The sequence below is a fragment of the Asterias amurensis genome, chromosome 17 (genome assembly GCF_032118995.1).
Source record: "Asterias amurensis chromosome 17, ASM3211899v1".
NCBI lineage: Eukaryota > Metazoa > Echinodermata > Asteroidea > Forcipulatida > Asteriidae > Asterias > Asterias amurensis.
In genome coordinates this window covers 5,211,935-5,236,587 of record NC_092664.1, presented here as the reverse complement: position 1 = coordinate 5,236,587, position 24,653 = coordinate 5,211,935, and the positions used below count along the sequence as shown (strand labels likewise).

General features: G+C 41.1%; 3 protein-coding genes across 9 annotated transcripts in view; all 3 read left to right on the top strand.

Moving 5' to 3' along the window:
- The first annotated feature begins 1,966 nt into the window (after nucleotides 1-1,966).
- On the top strand, nucleotides 1,967-2,839 carry LOC139950087 (uncharacterized). Its single transcript, XM_071948718.1, has one exon. It carries the CDS (start codon nucleotides 2,039-2,041, stop codon nucleotides 2,837-2,839), a length of 801 nt encoding a protein of 266 aa, XP_071804819.1. The 5' UTR covers nucleotides 1,967-2,038.
- Nucleotides 2,840-2,936: 97 nt separating this feature from the next.
- Nucleotides 2,937-3,635, top strand: LOC139950086 (uncharacterized). Its single transcript, XM_071948717.1, has one exon. It carries the CDS (start codon nucleotides 2,937-2,939, stop codon nucleotides 3,633-3,635), a length of 699 nt encoding a protein of 232 aa, XP_071804818.1.
- Nucleotides 3,636-5,001: 1,366 nt separating this feature from the next.
- Nucleotides 5,002-24,653, top strand: part of LOC139950191 (calmodulin-regulated spectrin-associated protein 1-B-like) — a 68,589-nt gene continuing 48,937 nt past the window's right edge. For 5 of the 7 annotated variants that reach the window (XM_071948830.1, XM_071948834.1, XM_071948833.1 and 2 more), the window contains exons 1-2: nucleotides 5,002-5,096; nucleotides 6,155-6,367. In XM_071948830.1, the coding sequence (XP_071804931.1) occupies nucleotides 6,251-6,367 (117 nt within the window). In that variant the 5' untranslated portion in view covers nucleotides 5,002-5,096; nucleotides 6,155-6,250. Of the gene's footprint in view, nucleotides 5,101-6,154; nucleotides 6,368-11,609; nucleotides 11,849-24,653 lie in introns of those variants that run through there. The other 2 variants (XM_071948828.1, XM_071948829.1) reach the window with 2 other exon arrangements.

Below are 24,653 nucleotides of genomic sequence, written 5' to 3'. Positions count from 1 at the left end.
TGTTGCCGATAAATTCAACACTTTGGTGAAGGTTTGTGTAACATTACTACAGAACTATGACAGTCTGGGCTCAATTTTATAGAGCTGTCAAGCACAAAGATTTGCTTAGAAAGAAATTGCTTCCTTGATAAAAACAGGACAACCAAAATGTCAACATGATTTTCAGGATAAGCAAACAACATTGAATACCAGTAACAAGCAATATGCAACAAATACAAATTTGGTTGGTAATCCTGTTTTTATCAAGGAAGAAATTTCATGCTAAGCAAATGTTTGTGCTTAGCAGCTCTATCAAATTTGGCCCTGTTTTTTGTTTTTTTTATGGCTTCCCGTAGTTTTCCAAAGTTGGTTGGGAAATACGAGATTGTGACTGAAAGATATACAGTGTGTTGAAAGGTCTGTTGTAGATGTACCCCTAAAATCTTCTAAAGAATTCTTGAAATTCCAAGCACATTATGAATACACAATGGGGATCGGTCAAATCCAAAATCGAGCACCATTGTAAGGCAGATAATTGGACCTGGTGCACTATATCATGGCTAACGCTCTTTACATACGGTTGCCATCGAGGATAAGGAATTGGGGGAGGTTTGAAGCCTGTTGATAGCAGAAATACAGTAATGGGTAAGTGTCAGCGAAATATTTACCAAATCTGAAGTTGTTTTAACAACTTCTTCAAATTAATTGGTCAACATATACTAATAGGTCAAATTGAAATTAATTTCCCTAAAATATGTGGTTTTCCTAGTGTATGAATTGATGGTAAATTGGTGTTTTTATTGAGCTTGATTAGTAGTTGAACTCTAGTTTAGTTGACCAAACAAACACAAAAAACAAACGGCATAAAACTCAATACAGAAGGCGAACGCCCGGCTATCCAAAAGCAAATCCGCAGTAGGCTTATATACCTACCAGCAGTAGGGCCTACATACAGGGCCCAATATTGCATAGAGCTTTAGCTAATTTAAAAGCACAAACCCAACTATAAGCCGAACAATACGCTTACCAGAATTGGGTTACCAGTCAAAATAGCTTTCAACATGTACAACTTTTTCGTGACTGGAATCCTGCTCTTTTATTTATGCTTACGGTGTCAGGACACTTCGTACCTTTGCCACTTCGTACCCTGGACACTTCGTACCTTTTGAAGGTACGAAGTGTCTTTGGACACTTCGTACCTTGGACACTTCGTACCTTCCCTCGAGACACTTCGTACCTTCCCTCGAGACACTTCGTACCTTCCCGTGAGACACTTCGTACCTTCTCACGAGACACTTCGTACCTTCAGGATTTCTGCATAGTTTCTAAATTTTGCATGGATATCCTTCTGCATCAACTGAAGGGTCACATTGCTAGTGTCGCCAATAGACTTATTGCACCGATTGAGGGCGCTGTGCATTAATTACTTAATAATAATATTACGTGTTTCCACATGTAGCTGTGAATTAAAGAATTAAACTCAAATGGTGTTTTATTTGTTTACATGTTGACCGATAGTGATGAGTAGGCTATGAAGTAAAAATGAATCAAACCCAAATGTTTTTTTATTTAATTATTTATCCACTGATTATGTTGCGCTTCGTGATGAGTATGAAATAAAAACGAATCCAAATAATGTTTTATTTATTTACCGTCATGTTGAATGATAGTGATGGGTAGGCTATGAAATAAAAATGAATCAAACCCAAATGGTGTTTTATTTAATTACTTGTCAACTGATTATGATGCGCTTCGTGATCGATGAGTTGGGGTTTTTGCAAACCAGTGGTTAACAAAACATTAACAGCTAATGACCCATTACAGCTAATGACCCACACACACAACACCGCCAAAACATAAGAATCAATTGAACAAGCTTCAAGTCCAAGAATCAAGACCAAGAATCAAGACCAAGATCAAGATGGCTCACTGATTCCCGTGCATTGTATGTGTTAAACATGTTCGGTCAAACCAGCATGCACTTCAATGTGAGCGGTGTGAGCGGTGGCAGCATCGAACCTGCAACACTGGAGTCTCTCGGGAGACTTATGCTGAGTTGATGTCGGTTTCGTGGAGCCCTGCTTGGATCTGTGAGCCATGCTCTGGTACAGACTCCGAGTTCTCTGACGCCCCAGTGGCTGAGAGTACTCGGCAGTCTGACCAGATCATGGCTGTGGATAACGAAATTTCATTTAACTTGAGTGACAATTTCGAAATCCCGCAGGAACAAGAGGAAGCCACGATTGCCGACCCAACTCTTCATGAAGAACTCGAGGGACTCGGTGATGTTCCTGTTACCAGCTTCAAGATCACCACTGGAGGTACAGTCCGGGGAAAAAACATTCTGGTTGACTCCAACGGCTACACATACACCATGAAATGGAAGAAGGACCCCACTTCTCCATTCTCTGCATGGGTGTGTGGCTTGCGGAGTAAGACCCAGCGTTGCCCCGTTTCTGTCCTTCAGAATGGTGATCGGTTCAAGTTTGGTCGCAACGAGCATCACCATCACCCTGCCGTAGGAGATGTTGCTGTTGCTGTCAAGGTGGCAGTAAAGAAGGCAGCCAAGGACAACGTCTTCCGCCCAGCCAGCGACATCGTTGAAGGAGTTCTCACCAAGATGGTGCCCGCCGATGCTCCTGTTAACTGCCCAAGACCCAGCAATCTCACAAGAGCTGCCAACAGAGCCCGGCAAAGACAGCGGCCCCAAGAACCTCAAGACCAAGGCTTCGAGCGTCCCAGAGGGGTTTCTCCAACAGGATATTCATGTCGGGGAGTCCCGACATGTAATATTTGCAACCTCAGAACAGATGGCGGCTCTCGACAGGGCGAAGACCTGGTATTTGGACGGCACGTTTAAGATAGTTAAGCGGCCGTTCTATCAGCTATTCACTATTCACGCATTTGCCAAGGGTGACTCTGGTGAGCAGAAACAGGTCCCTCTAGCGTACTGTTTTATGGGAAGCCGGACGAAGGCAGACTACAAGAAAATACTCAAGACCTTCAAGCGGAAGCTGCCACCCGGGGGCCAGAACCTGGCAGAGGTAGTCGTCGACTTCGAAAAGGCAGTCTGGTCAGCGGTACGCAGAGTGTTTCCACATGTAGCTGTGAAGGGGTGCCTATTCCACTGGACTCAAGCGGTTTGGCGCCAGTGTCAAGCCCTGGGTCTGGTAGTACCCTTCAAGTCCAACGCCGGGGTGCACACCTTCATCAAGAAACTCATGGCACTACCGTTCCTGCCTTCAGAGCACATCCCTGAAGCCTTCAAGAAACTACAAGAGAAGACCAAGGCACCAGATTACATCGAGCGAACCTGGATGGCCAGCAACCAGTGGGACCCCGCATCATGGTCAGCCTTCATGCGGAGCATCAGAACAAACAACGACGTCGAAGGCTGGCATCATCGCATCAACCAGAAGGCAGGCAACCACGGAGTGCACTTTTACAAGTTAATCCAGCTACTTCATCAAGAATCATCCCTCGTCACTATCCAGATTAGGCTGGTAAAGGAGTCCAAGCTGCGTCGTTACCAGAGGCAAAAATATCAGAGACTCCAAGGTCGGGTTTTTGCACTCTGGGACCAGTACGAGTCTGGCCGCATAACGACGTCGTCCCTCCTGTCAGCGTGTAGCCATCTCAACGGTCCAGCAATCTAAACGGCCATCTAAACGGTGTATACCACAAACAAACCGGCTCTTCTCAGAGCCACACATATTCAAAAAGAGATAAAATTCAATTTGTCGTTCAAAAAAACTTACAAGAAACACCCAACACTTCACAACCCCAAGGATATTCCACAAATATTTTTAACAGTAATCATTATTTTTAATGAACTTCAATTTACAGTCCATATCTAATAAATAAATCATAATAAAAATTCTAGTAATAACAATCATAGTAGAACACGTTTTAAAAATATATCTTTTAACTGAAAAACTGGTAAAAAACTGAAAAAATATATCTTTTAACTGAAAAACTGGTATTCCATCTTTTCCTATATATCCGGAAACATCGGATGACGTAATGTACACCGGGCCTCAAAAACTTCAAGCGGAGCGGCGCCCTCTATGGCTGACTGGAACGAATGGCTGATCCGCACGAATGTTACAATATTAAATTATGATATTTTAAACTTCACACTGACAAGGACTTTCACATTTTAGACATTAATAACAATTCATGAGGTATTCAGTTATATACTTTTATAATTTTACTGAAGGTACGAAGTGACTCGGCTGACGGTACGAAGTGACTTATCTGATGGTCACTTCGTACCCCGCCCACGGTACGAAGTGACCAATTTGGGTACGGTACGAAGTGTCCCGAAGGTACGAAGTGTCCAGGGTACGAAGCAGAAACTGGTACCTGCATTGAAATCCAAGTTGTGAATAGTCGACATAACTCAAAACAAAACTGCTAGAATATAGTATAAATGAAATGTTCAGCCTGGTACTCAAAGTTGTTTGCAAAATAAATGAAAAAAAACTTTATTCGTCGATTTTAAAATGGAAATCTGAATTACCGAAAGAAAGCCGAAAAGCAGACGACGTTTTACCGATTTGCCCAATGTTGATAAGCTGACCGTTAAATGTAAAGCCCGCCACCAACGTTAAAGTTTTTCCATTCAAGAATTAATGTTCAGTCTGATTTTCTAAATGTTTTTTGTTGCCAAAAGATAAAGATGAAAAATATACTTTATTTGTCCGTTTTAAAAGGGAAATATTGTTAAACGAACCAAAGCTGAAACGCAGACGACTTCGCTTGATGGCTTTTACCAATAATTGCCCCATTACATGTTTGATAAGCAGACAAGTTTTTCCATCTCAAAACTAATTAAAGCTGGTGTCCAAGAATCAAACATTCCACTACACGTATTATTGCAGGATACCAATGAATGGATTAAACCCCCGTGTAAAAGAATGTGGGCAGATTCTTAGTCTGGTTCCCAGCTTCAAAACAAACGTGTTCCTACCTGCTATGTGCAGTTGTTCAGACTTCAAAATTATTGATTTCCGAAACGTTATTTTTGACGGAAAGTGTGATGATTTCAATACTTGCTGCTTTTCGAGCGTTTCCGATGTAAAATTGGTCCTTGTTATGATGGAATCACTGTGCACGTAGGTATACCTAATGTTCATTTATTATGCAATCACATACCCTCAAAAAGTTAATGAAAATACATTTGTCCTCAATAATTGACAAGTGTGTGGGGGCAAAATTGGGGATTCGATTTTTTTGGAAACAAGCGACAGTCTCCAAGCCAGTGCAACGCCTGGGGGTTGACCTCTGGCTCTGCTCAGCTCTGGGTCTGACTGTTTTTGTTTTATCCAGCCGGAATTACGAAGTGGACTTAATGCCCTTTATTCCCCTAGGTTTTGTGTTAAATTGTTTGTTTAAATAATTTAAAGAGAAGGTGTATTGAATTGAATATGAGTTTTTTGTTCATTTGAGTTTTTTGTGTAATTCGTCTGAACTGTTCTGTGTTCAAAATATGTATTGGTGGACTCCTCCATCCAACCAGCAGCAGGCCAGCACTAACATGACTGGCGTAATGACTAAGTAAGTGAATGTCAGACTTTTTTTGACGTTTTGCAGTGTTGGTGGTAGCCCCACCTGTGTGGCCAAGGATAGCTGTTCAGCTATCATTGGCCACACAAGTTTGGCTATGTTTGTGGGTGTGTCAAAAGTAATAACTGAAAACTGAAACCCAGCCAGTTTACTATTAAAATAATAATAATTGATAGAGAAGAGAATAAATTAAACTTCAAGTGGAAAAATCATCTGGGATTCATTGGCAGAGGTTTCTGTATCACGCCACCACTTGTTCATTCAATATGAAATAATATAGCTTAGTGTCTAATATTTACCTCAAATGAGATATCCCTTTTTGTAAAAATGAGTGGAAAAGTGGTGGTTCATTTTTCCCCTGAAATTTGTCTTTCATTGACTGTGTGTGCTGTCTACCGGTCCATTGTTAATGTTATTGGCCAACATTGTTTCAATAGCCGACGTGAGAGATGGCATAAATATTTCTTCAGCTACAAACAAAGTTGCGCACTTGATACTCCTCCTTCCTAGAGTGGAACTGTTCTTGTAGATCTTAACATATCTTGCCTTTTTTAGTCTGTGTTGTGGCCTACCTGTATTACAAATTTGTTCTTTCTTTTTATTGCAGGAAGCATGTTACGTTACTCGCAAATGGACACACTTATTCTGCCAATGTGATGTGATTTTTATCATCTTATGAGTAAACCGTGTATTTTCATGAGAAATGGCGTCAAGTTACGCAAATAGTACAAGAAACTCATCGAGCAGTTCAGCTCACAGTTACAAAGGATCCTCAAATACACCCGAGATTTTACCCGTTGGACAATACAATTCTAAAAAGGTAAGTGTTTTAAGTTTAAACCAGCCCAGAACCATGTTTAAATTCATATTACTTTTGTGAGTTCTTCGTCTTGAAATAACACCCCCTTCAAGCTTTAATCATTCCTTAGAACCAAACTTTACATGTTAGTCTAAAATAAATTGAAACGCCGTATTAAAATCTGACAGTTTATTATTTTGAGAAAATATAATTAGCTGTTGCAAACTGCTTAACAACCAAAAGGACCTATTGTATAAATGCAAATTTTAGTTATTGGCCTATTGTTTCTACCCTTGCAGAGTCTTTCTCAAAGGCTAAATGACAACTTATGTTTGTTCCGACATTGAGCCTTCGAAGAAGACTCTGCTTGGGTCGAAACAAAGGCCAATAACTACTACTTTTTTGCAGTATATTTTGTTTATGATAAAGTGATTCGTACCTATTCACGATTGTATTGGAATGGTGGATTATTATTTTTGTTGCAGTTTTTGTGTGTGAATCAAAGTGAATTTGTGTTTATCAGGGGAGTTTTCTACTCAATATGGTCATATTTGGCAGCTCATTTTAACCATGTCGCTAGGCGAATCGGTTGTGTTAATATTATTTTTTACATATTTCTGGTAATAAAACCAATGATGCCTCATAAGTAAACTGTAGCTCGCAAGCCTGCGGAAACCTGTAAACAAGGGTGCTTGGTATGTGAACCAGAAACACCTGGGTTAACCCCTGCACTTCCATGGTAAAATGTTGAACATAGTATGTTATTATTTCTGTTAATGAAACAAGGTTGCTCATAAGTGAGCTTAATCACTGTAGCTTGCAAGCATGAGGAAACCTGTAAACAAGGGTGCTTGCTATGTGAACCAGAAACACCAGGGTTAACCCTAAAGCCCGGTTCATACTTCCTGCGAATGCGATACGAATGTTGACGTCACAAATTCGCAACGAACAATTCGCAGCAGGCCTTTAACTCACTGGCAAATATTGCTGCGAAAGGAGGGTTGTGATGTCAAATTCACGTCAAATTCGCTTCGCATTCGCATTCGCATGACGTATGAACCGGGCTTAACTCTTCCAACCAAGAAGTGTTCTTTTGGGTTCTTTTACATGCACTACCATAGCCTCATGAAAAGCAAGGGTTTGGCCATGCAGTTAACCCATTAACCAAAGCCATACAAAACCAATGGCTGTATTTGGGAAGTATTGACCAGTTTAATGGTGTGCAAATCCTGGCTAACAACAATAACCCATTCAGTCTATTATGGTCCATGGTATGGGAAGCTCCAAACAGTTAAGCTGTTAACAATAACAATACTATACCACCCCTGAGTGCACCCCAAGTGGTTTAGCTGGACTAGAAAAATGTAGGGTTTTATCCTCAGTACATTAGGCCTTGCAAATGTAGCTCTTTAAAACCCTGCACCAGGGGGGATCTGTTTGGGTTGCAAATTGTTGCAATGCCCTTGTGGTAGGATGTCAGCACATGCTGAAAAGCCTTTCCCCATATATTAGGTGCTTAGAGCATGGAGGATTCTAATTTATTCCTCCATGCTTAGAGAGGTTGATTTGCATATTTTTTATTTAATATTAGATTTGTTGTTATCTATACAAGTGGTATTTTAAAATACACATGTCCAGGTCTTGCCTTGGTTAATTTAAGCTAAATTATTTGTTTGCTAGTTGTTAAGGTGAACCCCCACACCCCCAACCGCCCCTTACAATTGGGTTTGCAGGACTGTTTTTGAAAAGGCAGGGACACACAAGGCGGTTTCTTTTTGGTAGAGAGGAAATAAGGAACATTTTTAGGGGCACCAAGGCAATGTCTTCTTTGAATCACTTTATTTATATTTCAGAAAACAAGACAATTCTGTAAAGCACAACAAAAACATTTACATGACAATTGGTTTAGTTCGAAACTGTCAGTTGAAACAAAAGTTGACTAGAGCGGGATATGAACCAACGATCCCCGGATTAAGGAGCTGGCGCTCGACCAAATCTAGCCCTAGATAATTGCGGTCCCCTATTTTGTCAATATCTTTGTTCGACGTGCCAAAAAACATTAGTCTATTAGAGACCTACATAACTCTCGTCTCAGAAACGCGTTCTAAATACGAGATCTGACATGATAAAACCTGCAATACTTTCACATTGTCACTTTCACTGTGTCACAACCCTGCTTCAACAATCCAGCCATGCACACACCATCTGTGTCACTTTCCATTGTGTCACACAGTATGCAACCTTTATGATAAAAATCACTCCCCAACAATAGAATCACAATAAACTTGAACCAAGGCTATTCATTAACAATAGACATTGCTTCATTCAACTGGAAAACTCTAAATATTATACTGACATTCCACACGGCTTTGTTAAACCACCGCTCCCCTATTTGGAGGTTGAGTTTGGTGGCAACTGTTGATTCCATTCGGTTTGAATAGAAATTCCTGGATATTTTGACAGATAAAGTCACGCCTAAGAACTTTGATGTAATGGTTGAGTTACTAAGAATTGCCTTTTCTGACAGTTACAAAAACTAGAATGCTAGAAAAAGACCAATATATTTGTTACCCTACAGCCTTTACCCTATATAGCCTCAGTCCTATAACCAGTGTTTTTTTGCACCATGTAAAACAAAAAAGTTTTATCCTTGATGCATATTAAGTAAATCCCTTTCTCGGTCTAAATCTTACCTAAAGAACGTACATTGGAGGCAACCTCAAGTGAAACAAAATGTTTCATCAGTGGTGCCTTCACATCAAAGTAGTTTTGTTTCTGTTTGAAGTCAAAAGTTACCTGTAAGTTCAGTGTTACAGTTTCATTTTATGCAGTGGGCACTTAAGTGTAAAATATGTACGGTATTTAACCTCCCAGGTACACTATGTTTGTTTGATTTTTTTACGTTACGCTTTGTAATTTCATACTTTAGTTGCAATCAAAAGAAATTTTGAATTTAATTCAGATTTACAGTTTAAGGTCAAGAACTGGAGACTTTTAGCAGAGTAAAAGTACCAAAATACAGTAGTAGAGGATACACTGAAACAAACCATGTTTTTTCCCCCAACATTACCAGCTAAGTTTTACATGTACCAGAAGAAATAACATTTTTCATTCATTCTGTTTGTCACTGGATTTTGATTAATATTTTTTCAAACTTACAGTTTAGGCCTACACATTTTTCACCGTATCAACCTTTTGATTATTATGAACATGAAATTGCAATGAACGACCATACATCACTGAGCCGAAAATTTATTCTTTAAATAAACGATCTTTTGTGTCATAGTGTTTGCACTTTGCATGACAAAAATTGCTGGTACTTATGTCACACAAGTCGGCCCCAATCAAAAACTAAAGCTGCATTATGCTGTACCACTACATTGTACCACCAGAACAACTATTACCATGACTACAATGCAGATAGTACATTACGTCCAAGGAGAGTAGAAGAGGCTTCTGTTTTGTTGGTTGACAAATTCACCCACACTTATTGTATCTGCTTGATTATCAGGCAGTTAGTGTGCAGTTATTACGGTACGAATCTTCTTATAAAATTGTATGGAAAATACAGTCTTGAATGTCACTGTTTTAATTAGTGTGAAACCAAAGCAAGAAATAAGTGCTTAATTTCATATCTTAAGACTGTAAGATATGTTGTCAGTATTACCATTTTTATATATAAGAGTATTCAAATTAATTTTCTTAGAACAATATCCCCAAACCTAATTTATTTGGTTTACATTTTGACTAGTTTCTTTAGTAGTGACGTCACCTTTTGCTTCTTAGAAGCAATTAATAAGAGCTATTTGCAATTAACTTTCAGTCTTCTCTCTTTGTACAATTGGCCCCTGGAATTTCACTTTTTATTATTATTATTATTTATTTGGCAATTTTACATAAAAGTTTGTAATTACAAATATTTTATAAGAAAAGGACAATACTTTTTTGCAAGGGGCCAGGCCATTTTCATTTTTATGAAGGGCACGTTGAGCTGTGATATTTTTGCATTTTGCCTCCATGCCCCTGCTCATTGCCTTTTTTTTCTGCTACACAGTATGTGATAACAAATAAACAAGATACCAGTTACATACATTTGGTATTTAGGCTGGTAATCTGAGGAAAAAATAGCCCCCTTGAAACCGACACAAATATTAACCAGCTGCTGAACCATCAAAATGTTGTGTTTTTAGACTTGCTGTAGTTGCACATAAATTATAAATGCACACCACCAATTCACGTTAGTGGTTTATTAATGATTAATATACATACAGTGATACACTGTACACGTGTTCATTGGATGTGCCTTCAAGGGTTTTAATGTCAATATTTAATCATGCTCCGAGGTTATTCAGAGTTATTGCCATCAAAGTCTACTGAACTCTTGCTCTGGTGTTTCTGATCAGCAGAGTGTGGGTTCAAGTCTCGGTCTTGACGCTTGTGTCCTTTAGAGCAAGCGCTTATAAACCATTAGGCCTATTTAGTATTGCTTCGCCCTTCGGATTGGACGCAAAGCCTTTGGTCCTTTGTGTTGTGTCATGCACAACATTAAATGAACCCAGTAAGTTAATTGTTAAGAGAAGGGTTTGTCCCTGTGTTTTCTGGTATACATTTTTTCCCTTATTTCTTTGCCCACCCACCCACCCAACCCAAGATTCAATTCATAACACAAGAACAAAGTACTGTCTCATATAAGTAAAACCAGATAATTCTTTTGACCCGCTTACAATTTTTAACTTGTTTTTACATGGCCTATATTTATAAATATTGTCATTGTTCTTAAAGTGCTAAATTTTAACATTTTAAATTCTTTGCACTACCCAAGTTTGTTGTTGTTCTTACTAATTCATTTTCATGTAAGTGACAGATTTTATCACGCCGTTTTCGAGAGAATTTATTGGGTCTAAAGAATGGGTGCTCAGATTGGCTAAACATTTTTACGTAACAGTCATCTTCCCAAATAATTCCTGAGAGTTCTTAACTACATGTTAGCAGTTAATAAACAATCTTATTTGTTCCCATTAACCACAATGTTATGACTGCATATCTAATTATAGAACTTAGTCTGGCCCTGAAGTCCCACACTAAACCCTAATCCTCAAGTCTAGCACCCTGTGCATGTCTAGCCTCATTACCCACTGTAATCACGGTCAAAGGTCATCTCTCAGATTATTTGACAGCTAACTCAAAAGGGCGCCACTTCAACCCTCTCTAGTCACCCATTGTCAATAAGAGGGGACGGCCATTCATAACCGTCCCACCGTAGCATACTGTAGCACCCCACTGCCCTATGCACAAGCCCATCCATATTCAAACAACCCGTGCACGGTTGACTGAGTGTCTAACACAAACAGCAATATTTCTGGATCTAATTACGGAGTAATTTCATGAGCAGTTTCTTGGGAAGATCTTGGGCATACTGGTTGAACTTGCGGAGGGATTTTAGAGCTTGTTGATGGAGAGGAAAGAGTGAATTTATGTGGCAGTATGGACAGGGCTGATAAGGTACATATTGTGTTATAGTTGTCATAACATAAGGTTGGATGTTTATTTTACAAATGGTACTACAGTAATGTATGTGACTTAAGTTATGTAGTGTGTAAGGTGAACTTGGAATGAGCAGTGACCTTGTTGAACATATTGACAGCATATTTGTTTGTGAGCACAAATTGGATTAAGTTTTGTGTGTAATTTGCTATCCACACTAAGGAATAAGTACACACCGTTAGGCCTACAGTCATGACAATCAATCATGTCATTATGATAATAGTATTCACTGTAAACTGGATTGATTGTACTTTTTGGGCCATTGTCATGTAAAGTTTCAGCCAGGGTTGGGTAAAGAGGTGCCCCAACTGTCTGGAAATTTGTGAACAAATTGTCACAATACACTGTATTTTTTACCATTTCTGGCATACTAATTGACAGATAAAACAGGTCGGCCAAATTTAAAACAGGGCATTTAAAAGACACCCAGACACACCCCTACGGTGAAAGCCTGGTTCATACTTCCTGCGATTGCAAAGCGAATTTTGATGCTGTTTTCGCAGGAGTTTAATGAACACAATGTTGTAAATAATTCATTGCAAATTTGTGACGTCAAAATTCCTATCACATTCACATTTGCAGGAAGTATGAATCGGACTTAAAACACTATGTGTGTGTGGATTGATATTGTTTTCAATTTATAAACGCACCTTGCAAAAGTCCAGGTTCAAGTCCTCTAGTTATTTCTTCTTTGTTCTTTCCAAAATAGTTAACAAATTTACCCAGTCAGTTTTCCTCGTTGGCTGAAATGTACACCATACGGTGTCTTGTAATTTGTGTCACTGTGCAATGTACCCATCCTCCTGATCAATGTTTGTTACAAGTATTATGTATACGTATGATTATCATAGAGTATAAAAGAAGTAGAGGAGCAAAAGCCTAGATACGGCCCGATGTGCGGCCATTTTCTAAGTTGATAAAACAGCATTGCATAGCGTGTATTTATCAACATGCACGACGTGTATTTCACAATGCCCGTACAAAGTTCATCTTACGAAATGGCGCGCATGTCTCCTTGCGGTCCCGTTGCGTTTGTGCACGCAGCATCACCAGTGCGTCCTCTTGTTCTAAACGATGATGATTGTACAGTATGTAATGTACACTGTGTCAATCACTGTGGATGTATTTTTATCTTAATTAAATAGCCTGCATGCATGATATCACATCCATGTACAAGCTAGAGGTCACTGGGTAAAAGGTTGTGTAGATAGGCTGGTCCTCTCCCTTGTCCTTACATCTGCAAGTATGGTTAGGTTATGATCTATGTGTGACCCTTGGAATAAGTACGGGCATGAAACGGCAAGTCTGATCATATAGTAGCTCTTTAGTTTTATTGAGATCTGTAAACGGTGAATCTGTTGGGTGAAGACACGCAAAGACGTCAGTTAAGGTCTTCGGCCCAAAACAGAATGCTCATACAAAATATACAATAATAATTACATAAACTAAACTTTAAAAGAATAAACAATGAAACGATAAAACAATACTCGCGGTTCGCGCCAAAATTAAGGACGCGACCGCCATCTTGGATTTAAGGCAAATTAACGGTGAAATGCAATATAAACAGGTTATTTCCAATCCCAGAAGCAATGATAAAATAAACTAAAGGATCTCCAAAATGTTACATTCAGTAACACTGCTAAGATTATTAGGAAAGGCTCTAGAGGTAATAAATATATCTAAACACCGCAAATCAATAAATAGCTAGCGTGATGTTGCAAAAGCAACCAGATATCCACTAAAGTCAACAACATTCTATAAACAAATTGAGACTTGAGGATAGTGCTTATTACACACTATTTAATCTAAGTAGTAATTAGGAAAACATTTAAATGCAAAATATAACAAGATCTTTACCTGTTGGGTGAAGACACGCAAAGACGTCAGTTAAGGTCTTCGGCCCAAAACAGAATGCTCTTGAACCGGAAAGCAGCCCGCAGAGGGCGCTAGCCATGCAAGTAAAGCAAATGATTACGTAACATAAAAATAAACGTGGGGGGGGGGGGTCGCATCGCACCCGTGACATTATTCCCCCTGGAGAAAAATGTCGTCCTCGGCATGCAACTAACATAACCTATGTTACATATTTACACAATGGAAATTTTACAACTTATGAAAACAAAATGGTGGCAAATGTCTTCCATACCATCCAACCTTTAAACAAAACTCTGGTGTTCCAAGCATTTAGTTAGAACAACAAAAAGGTAAGTATTCTATAACTAAGGAGCAGAACACCAGTAATTTAAATACATCTCTAAATGGTTCCTTCAAAAAAGACTCTGTCATTTTGGTAGACAAAACTTAATGCAGAAGTTAATTACATTACAACTTCAATATCTTGACACATTGAAAGTAACAATTATAACGAAATGAACATAACTCAGAGAGATTTTTTGTTTCTTTCTCTCTATAACAGTATTATTTAAATAATACTTTGTTATCTTCATTGAGTTACAATCAATAATAATACAGTGTATATACAATTGGGGGGGGGGGTTATTAGATGGAACTGTGTTCTTGCAGAAGGAGACGCAGACAAGCTTTTCTTCTTGTCTTAGCCATAGTAGGCTCTTTCCACTTGTCGAACAGTCGTCGTCCATTGCATATCTTTTCTTGGCGTGATGTATCTCGTGCTTGCAGTTGTTTGGTTTGACCTATGAAGTCATAGGTAAACCTTGTGGGCGGCTGTCTGTTTCTGATAGGTCTAGGGCTCGGTGGCGAAAGATATACCGTACTTTCAGTGTCGTTCGACTCATCTGTAACATCAATAGTTTGGGTTTCCAGTAACTCAGGGGTAAGTTGCGGTGGTGCGACAGGAGGGGAAACTTCAACGACATTGCTTGGCTCAAGATCTATGATTGGTGTGAGGACAGGAGGTGATAGTGACGGAGATAGTGAAGGAGACATTGACGAAGATTCAGTTTCTACTGGGATGAAGTCTATGTCTATCTCTTCGTCGCTAGTTTCACTATGATCCATGATAGTTGGAACTTTCTCACTCTCCTGATGTTCGTCTGACTCTAACTGGGTTTCCTGATGTGGTTCATCGGCTGTTGTGTTGTTCTCTTCTAGTGGGAGAAACATGCATGGAGTCAGCATGTTTCTGTGCACAGTTCTTTCTCTACCGTCACCGAGGGAGCGGAGGCTGTACACAGGTAGATCTTTGTGCTTTGAAATCACAATATAGGGCTGTGATTCCCATCTATCGGCTAATTTGCATGTGCCAATGAGGTTCTTGTTTTGGATGAGGACTCTGTCACCTAGACGTAGAGGAGCGATGGAGGAACCTCTGTCATACAGGCGTTTCTGCTTCGACTGCGCTTGTTTGACGTAGTCGCTGGCCCTTGTGTATGATTTCTGTAGTCTTTCTCTCAGCTGCTCTACATAGTCCGCATAGTTTGAAGTAGACTCTCTCTGAGTGGAATTGAGTCCAAACATCAAGTCGACTGGTAGATTTGGGTGTCTACCAAACATCAGGTAGAACGGAGCATAACCGGTGGAGTCGTGACGTGTGGAGTTGTATGCGTGTGTCATTATTTCGACGTATTGCTTCCAGTCTTTCTTCTGATTTTCTTCTAATGTCCCAAGCATGTTAAGGAGCGTATGGTTAAAACGCTCTGTGACGCCATTTCCTTGAGGGTGATACGGGGTAGTTCGGCTCTTTTTGATGCCACAGATCTTGCATAATTCTCGGATGAGTTGGCTTTCAAAGTTGCGACCCTGATCAGCGTGTAGTCGTACAGGAAATCCGTAGTGCTGTATTATCTTTTCCCAGAGTATCTTAGCAACTGTGCCTGCCTTCTGATCGCGAGATGGAAACGCCTGGGCATACTTGGTGAAATGATCTGTGATTACCAAAATGTTTTCATAGCCACTTTTGCTTCTTTCCAGCTTGAGGTAATCGATGCAGAGTAATTCCATAGGCTCAGTTGTGGTGATGCTGACCAAAGGTACACGCGTTTTTGTAGACGGAGTTTTTCTTAGGCAGCATCGCTTGCATTGTTCACACCAAGTTTTGATGTCACTTGCCATCTTGGACCAAAAGAAGCGGGTTCTTGCGATGTCGAGCGTTCTTTCGTAGCCCAAGTGACCGAAATCATTGTGGAGTGATGTCATTACTGTGTCTCGAAATTGTTCAGGGAGAACAAGCTGTTCAGCTGTTGATCCGTCATGGGTCTTTCTGAGACGATAGAGTACGCCGTTTTTCATGTGAAGCTTTTCCCATTGTCTTAGGTACATGAGGCATCCGAGCTTTTCACAACTCCTCTCTGTTCTGGTTGGTTTTCTTCCTTTCTCTAGATAGTGTATGACTCTGGATATGTCCGTGTCACTTCTCTGAGCGGATATGATGTCTTTCTCTTGTAGTCTCGGCAACTCATTTGATGGGAGTGACGTGTGACTCTGTGTCATGACATCGCATCTTGCAATTGGAGGTTCGATGAAGGGAGTTGTTTCGGGTGGGTGACTGTTGCAGATAGCTTGCACGATGTGGGGAGGAATTGTGATTGCATCCTTTTGGAATGACAAGAGACTTCTTGAAGTATCAGCTTGCGATTTGCGAGAGAGTGCATCAGCCGCTCCGTTGTTCTTTCCGGGCTTGTATTTAACAGTGAAATTGAACTGAGATAGTGCCGCAATCCATCTTTGGCCTGTCGCATCTAGTTTGGCAGATGTAGTGACATAAAGGAGAGGATTGTTGTCTGTCAGCACGGTACATTGGTTGCCCAGAAGATAGTCTCGTAGCTTGTCAGTAATCGCCCACTTCATGGCTAGGAATTCTAACTTATGTGCTGCGTAGCGAGATTCGGCGGGGTTGAGTCCTCTGCTTGCGTAAGCGATGACTCTCTCTGTTCCATTTTGGACTTGGCTGAGGACAGCTCCGAGCCCTACTCCTGATGCATCGGTCTGGAGTATAAACGGGAGTGAATAGTCGGCGTAGGCGAGGATCGGTGGAGATGTCAAGTACTGCTTTAACATGTCCATCGCGTTCTGACACTCTTCTGTCCAGATGAAAGGTGGGGTTACAGATGGAGAGGTGTTTTTGGTATTCTTCTTCTTTCGTCTTGGGTCACCAGCAGTGAGCTTGTAGAGAGGTGAGACAACGTGTGAGTATCCTTTAATAAATCTTCTATAGTAGCCAGTGAAGCCGAGGAAGCGTTGTAGTTCCTTGCGATTAGTGGGGGTTGGCCAGTGCTCTACTTGTTGCGTCTTCTCTGGATCAGTACTAATGCCTTTGTTCGAAACGATGTGTCCGAGGTATCTAACTTCTTCTTGGAGGAGGTTACACTTGGACGGCTTCAGTTTCAGACCGTGTTGCCTCAAACAGGAGAACACTTTAGAGAGGCGGTCGAGATGGTCTTCGAAGTTGGCAGAGAATATGATGATGTCATCGAGGTAGAGAAGACACGTGACGTAGTTTTGCTCTCCGAGACAAGTCATCATCAGACGTTGGAATGTAGCTGGGGCATTTGCTAAGCCGAAGGGCATCCGATTACATTCAAATAGTCCCATGGGGGTAGTGAACGCTGTCTTAGGTATGTCTTCGTCTTCCATTTGAACCTGCCAGTAGCCTGATGTGAGATCTAGAGTGGTGAAGAGTTGAGCATTTCCAAGAGCGTCCAGTGCTTCATCGATGCGAGGGAGAGGATATGCATCACGTACAGTTTTGCTGTTCAGGCGACGATAGTCAATACATATCCGCAGTGAACCATCCTTCTTATGGGCTATCACTATCGGTGAGGCGAATGGACTGTTACTTCTGCGGATGACACCTGCTTCTTCCATGGCCTTGAGATGATCTTTGACAGCTTGGTATTGTGAAGGAGGAATTCGGCGGTGAGGAAGTCGAAAGGGTTGATTGTCTATGAGTGGGATGGAGTGCTTCATCGTCGACGTACATCCAAAGTCCAGGGGACTGGATGAGAATACGTCAGAGTAATTCTGAAGGAGACTCTCTAGCTGCTGCTTTTGTGACTCGCTGTCTAACTTCGCTTTGGATAGGTCAACAAGTGGTGTATGTTTAACATCTCCTGGACTTTCATGGACTTGGCTCAGCTGATAAGAAGGAGAAACATCTTCGTCTTCCTGTCTAGCTTGTAACGTTTCGTAGTCTTCATTGAGTGGTAGATCATCAATGCGCTGGATGTATGCTAGCTGTGCGAGTTTGCAGTTGCGTTTGATGGTTATGGGCTTGGCGGAGATGTTGCAAAGTCTCACGGGTACTTGGCAGTTAGATTCAACATCTGTGACCAGGTTGCTAACTTTTAAAGATGAAGAGCTTCGAGGAAAGTTTTCAACTACTGCAGTGTACGGACCTTTGCCAGGGGGTGCCTGACAAATGATGTCTACTTCTTGGCCTGCTGGTATCACTCGGGGGTATCGGCCGATGTACCTAGCGTAGCCGATGGTACCGTCGCTGTGGCTACCAGGTTCTGAAGCAGAAATACTGTTGAAGGCTGCATACCATGCAGAGCTCTTCGGAGGCAGGAACTTATTACTCTTTGTCACTTGATGGTCTCTCTTCACTGCTCTGATGACATTAGTACCAATGAGGACTGGAACGTTTCTACGGTAACTGTCTGCTTGTACAACAAATGTAGGAACATCCTTGTAGACGACGTCCATTATAGTGATGGTTAAAGGGATGACACCTCGGTGAGGAACGCTGTGCCCACTAGCACTTTCGATGGAGACTTCTGAAGGAGAAATTTCCATGTTCTGGAGCTCAGGGTTTTGCCTCAAGATGTCTTCCGTTATCGACGTGATCTGGGAGCCAGAGTCTATTAGGGCAGTGTAGTTCACACCATTAACGTTGACGACGTCTTCGTTTGTTGGACCAATCAATTGCTGGTGATGGAGAGGTATGTTACCACCGTGGCATATTGAAGACAGACGTGGTGCAGTGTTTGAAGGAGAACTTACTACTGGGCTCGCTGATTCCCGGCCTCTGACGGCTTGCCCATTGGCCGTGGGCCGTTGGAGTTTAAAGGGGCACTTCTGCATCCTTTGGCAATATGACCTTCATTGCCGCATCTGTGGCAGTAGAACACTCGTTGACCAGAGGCATGTTGGTCTGTTCTTGGTTGCTGAGGTCCACGTGGAGTTTGATGAGAGATATGATCTACCCTCAGAGCTAGTTGATGGACAGTGGCGAGAAGTTCTTGTAACACATCATGATCGGTAGTTGGTTTGGGGCTCTTGACATCTGGCACTTTCGGTGAGGATTGCTGATATGGAGGACGAATCTGCTGCAATTGTTGAGCTTGAAGCTTGGTTCCTGTCTTTGCAGCTGCTGCAATCCTAGACTCTCGTTCCAGTTGACGAAGTTCAATTTGAAGTTCCCGAAACGTCATATCTCTGGGCTTCATCGGTGCGAGTCTCTGTGTAACTTTCTCGTCTTTGACGCCTCTCATAAATTGTTGCGTCAGCATACTGTTTCTATTAGGAAAAGGGCGACTTAGGGTTGACTTTTCCTCTATGGTTCTCAGCGTTGCCTCTAGTTCGACGGCGTAGATGCTCGGTAGTTCGGTGGGATGTTTCACACGCTCATAGAAGCTGGCTAATGGATCACCAGTCAGGAATACATCTCCGAACTGTGCTTTGAGTTCTGCAAAGGCGTGGCTTGGGGTCTGATGTGTTGGATGGAGATTGAGTACAAGTTTTCTTGCAGCGCCACCAAGATATCTCACGATGGTAGAAAACTGGATTTCTTCAGGCATCGAAGTAGTTTCGATGAGATAATTCACGTCTCGGACCCAATCTTCAATGGCGATTGTTGCACCTTGGTCACGCCCTGTAAACATAGGTACACTTTTCACTTGATGTGATGGAAGTAAACGGTGATGAGATGAAAGCGTAGTGGAGTTGCGGTCAGGTAGGTGGTGATTCTGAGGTGTGAGAACTGGATAGTCGGTTGAAGAAGAACCTTGCCTCGGCGCTTGGCTAGACCTCAAAGGATAGTCATTTGAAGAAGACCCTTGCCTTGGCAATGTGGTAGACATCATTGGAGTTGACCGTTGTGCATGAGTACCTGGAACTGATTGATGCAGTGAGCCTCGGGATAGTCTTCGCTCGATGTTTCCCAGTTGCGAAAGCATGCGATCGGTTGTTTGCTGGATGTCGCCTAGTTCTTCTTGGAAGGGAGAGGTATGTTGAGGTCTGTTCGGAAGAGTTCGACGAGATGATCTGTGACCAAATGCTGCTGTGGACGATTGGAATTCTTCCTCGTCAGACATGCTTCCAAGAACACAGTCCAAAGATAAAATACAGAGTGACAAAGTATGCAAAAGAACACAATTCAAAAGTATCAAAAATGGTCATCAATGCAATACCTTCACAAAATGTAAAATGGCTGTCAGAAAAAATGATAATATCAATCCAACTGAAGCAATCATGAAATGCAATCAATGTAACCAATGCAAAAACAAATCAGCAATAGCAAAATATAATCTTTGAATGCAAATTGGAACACATCAATATTCAGAAGAAGAAAAAATTCTGTACGCAATTGAAGTACCAGAAACAATGGAATTTTCGTGCGACAATTCTGAAGGAAATGACTTCAATTATCTCTACCCAATTGAGGTAATAAAGAGAAACTTTCACACAGCTGGACAATCAAAATGTCTCAAATACAATACAAAAGAATTTACAGGTGTTCTTTTACACCCCAGGAATTTAGCATCGCCAAAGGCAAACAACAATGTATGGATTAAAGTTCTTTTCAGCTGAATGAGAACTTTAAGTACCTACTCCCATTAAGTGGACACCTGTCTAAATGCCAGACAAGATTAATGACTCCTAACAATACCAACAATACCAAATCCGAATCCAAAATACAATTGAGACTTGATTCAATCAAATTCCAATAATGTCAATGTTCATAATGGGAATTGTTCATCAGCTGCTTGTCTGGTGGTAACAACCGAACGCACTCTTAATCGGCACAGTGGAAGAGTACAAAGGAGGTCTTTAGTCCGTGTGACAATGCTATTGTGTTTATTGTCCTGATGATGGTGCTTTCCCGATCGTATGAGTTTAAACAACTATGAGTTTGTCCAAAATGGAGGCGATCGAATTCTTTGCGAGAGTTCGTGAAATCTGCAAATTTTTATTATTGGCAAAATGTTCAAGAACACCGCGATAAACTTGTTCTTGATGTTGGCGAAAATGTTCAACAGTTCCGATCGTGAAGAAAAAACATCCGGCACTCAGGGGCGTTGAAGAGGCTGGATAAGGTTGCTCAATCACGGGTGATCCAAGTCCGATGGTAAGGATACGGCGGTCCAAAATTCTTCACGTCTGGAGTGTTGAGGGTCTCTCCGATCCGCGGGGCAGGGTTCAGGGGGGAAGGCCGCTCTGCCCGCTGGAACCCGGCTGTCCTGGCTGGGGATGCCTTCAACGTCTTGATGGGGTAATCTGTACCGGTCACAAGATTGACGGGTATAATGTACTCTGACGATCAAGTGATGCTTGATGCCGTCGTCGATATGCCCGTGCCCGGATTCTCCACCAAATGTGACCCTTGGAATAAGTACGGGCATGAAACGGCAAGTCTGATCATATAGTAGCTCTTTAGTTTTATTGAGATCTGTAAACGGTGAATCTGTTGGGTGAAGACACGCAAAGACGTCAGTTAAGGTCTTCGGCCCAAAACAGAATGCTCATACAAAATATACAATAATAATTACATAAACTAAACTTTAAAAGAATAAACAATGAAACGATAAAACAATACTCGCGGTTCGCGCCAAAATTAAGGACGCGACCGCCATCTTGGATTTAAGGCAAATTAACGGTGAAATGCAATATAAACAGGTTATTTCCAATCCCAGAAGCAATGATAAAATAAACTAAAGGATCTCCAAAATGTTACATTCAGTAACACTGCTAAGATTATTAGGAAAGGCTCTAGAGGTAATAAATATATCTAAACACCGCAAATCAATAAATAGCTAGCGTGATGTTGCAAAAGCAACCAGATATCCACTAAAGTCAACAACATTCTATAAACAAATTGAGACTTGAGGATAGTGCTTATTACACACTATTTAATCTAAGTAGTAATTAGGAAAACATTTAAATGCAAAATATAACAAGATCTTTACCTGTTGGGTGAAGACACGCAAAGACGTCAGTTAAGGTCTTCGGCCCAAAACAGAATGCTCTTGAACCGGAAAGCAGCCCGCAGAGGGCGCTAGCCATGCAAGTAAAGCAAATGATTACGTAACATAAAAATAAACGTGGGGGGGGGGGGGTCGCATCGCACCCGTGACATATGTACGTATGTGGGATTTAACTGCAAATCTCCAGAAACATGGTGAAAGCCATGTGAAATGTTGCAATGTCAAAGGTGATTTGAACGCCATTCGTGGTCTCAACAGTACATGTAGATCTCTGGCATAATTCGCAAGCCTGGAAGTGTGACATCAGGGCCCAATTTCGTGGCTCAGCTTGCCGTAAGCAAATAATCGGCGCTTGCGGAAGCAGGTAATTATGCGTTAACGTCAAGCAATATTTCAAGGGTTACATGTAGCAGGGAATTCTTGCATAGTGCAGTGCAGGCCGTGCGTAGTCCATGTTACACAGCTAGTGCAGAAATTCGGCGCTTGCCCTGCAAGCGGAGAATGGTGATCGTAAGCTTGCGCAGAGTTTGGCGGTAAGCGGAGCCATGGAATTGTACCCAGCAAAAAGTGTACACAGGTCTGGGGAAGAGGTGTAGGCCTACATGTGGAATTACATTCGAATCAATATGGAAATACTACGTATGTCCAGTTACAGAGTGAGTGTACATGGCTGTCAATACAATTGTACATAGTGTATGGTACAGTACTGTACCTGTGTTATACAGGATTAGTATAGTAGAATAGTCGCAGACAGTTTTCATATTTTGTGTGATCAACCATGAAATAACAAACATGTGGAAATTTTGATTTAATCCGCCGCACAGTGAGTCAGTAGAAAATAGTGAAAAGCCATCGAGCTTAAAAACCTTGACACAATTGACACTGTAGTATACTACCTTTATTTAAGATCTTGTGAACTGATCTTTTGGCATTAGAACTTATCTGATGTTAATTTCCATTAACACGGAAGTGCTGCATAGATCTTGTGGTTAGTGTCCATATAATTTAGCAGTATTAAAATCCATTTTGAGATCAATAAAAACTGGCGTTCAATCAAGTCTGTATTACAAGGAATCAAATGACCCACAAGGTCTCTACTTAACAATTTATGTACTTTATAGATCAGATCAGGGTTCAGACATTGTCTGGGTAGTAAAAACTGCTGTGGGCTACATGTTGTAAACACCACTTCTCAACTTGCCCCAAGGGCTAACTGCGCAGTACAACTTATACTTTTTTATAAAATGCTCATAATATTTCTTCGTTTTCAGATGAGAATCATGAATTTTTACCGATTATATTTTTTTTGGAGTGTTTGAATGTACATCCCCTAGTCTGACCTGGTTTTGATCGATTAAGTTAACACCCTTAAATCAGAACAAACAGAGCTACAGCAGGCCTGATACTTCACGGAGGCAACGAAGGCGATTGCCTCCGTGTCCCCTGGTCATTGCCTTGGTGCCCTTGAAATGCTCTAGTAGAAATTTGCAATTTCATCATAGGGTGCCCTTTACCAAGAAGAAAATGCCTTGGTGCCCTTGCCCTTTCAAAAACGAAGCATACAGGCCTGCTACAGTTACATACGTACTGTAGCGTACTTTAGGATTTAATATGAGGAGGTTCTGCGTATGTATTGATACAGGTCCCTAAAGGATGTATTATGTTTCATCTGTCACGGTTTACACAATTCAAACCTTTTAGTTAAACCCACAATGTGGACTAGTATGTAAAATTTAGCACTTGACATTTCATAGTGGAGTGGCGACTGTGCATACCTGTACAGTACATTACATGAAGCCATGGTTTTTGATGTCAGATGCCTAATATAAGGCCTACTGTGTAAGCTTGGGCGATATCGATTTATTTTATTCACGATATATCGCCGACAATATATCGCGCTATTCGATATAATCGTGATTGATGAAATTTGACATCATCAGTCTTCAAACTCCCAGTGAAAGTTGTAGAAGAGACAGTCATAGTCATAGAGAGGTGTTCTAATGACCTATTCTTCTGGTTTTACTCCAAACCTATGGGGTGCAAAATGTCTCAGCTAGGAAATACATCGCGATATTGCGATACTTAATCGATATCACGATATATAGCGACATATCACGATATATCGATATTTCGATTAAAACCAAATCGATTCGATATCGAAATCGTTTCCAAATTAGTATTGCGATATTCGATAATATCGTGATATCGCCCAAGCTTGTTTGTGTGTGCCATTTTCTGACTGGCACCCCAAACAAAGATTGACTAATAATAGGGAGACCACCAACATGTAGGGCTATATACTAGGTCAGTTGGTAGGACTCTGGCACGTTAATCCGGAGGTTTTGGTTCAAGTCCTGCTCCAGTCAATTCGTATTTGTTTAAACCCAAAATAATGTTGTTAAATGACAGCCGGATGGCTGACATTTATATCCACCCAGATTTTCCTGTGTGTAAGGTAGCATGTTGTTGAGGCAGGTGTACATGTACATTGTACATGTATGTAGTGTACTGCAATACGTGTAGATGTAAGCTTAATTTCATCCTTAAATGAGGGACAACAGGTCCTGGAAAACATGCCTTGTAATATCCCTTTCCGGGATTTATTGTGTAGCCCCTGATTCAAGACCTTTTTCCTGTTG

Coding starts and splice junctions, on each gene's coding strand:
- LOC139950086 (XM_071948717.1), top strand. CDS start 2,937: ATGGGAAGCCGGACGAAGGCAGACTACAAGAAAATACTCAAGACCTTC.
- LOC139950087 (XM_071948718.1), top strand. CDS start 2,039: ATGTCGGTTTCGTGGAGCCCTGCTTGGATCTGTGAGCCATGCTCTGGT.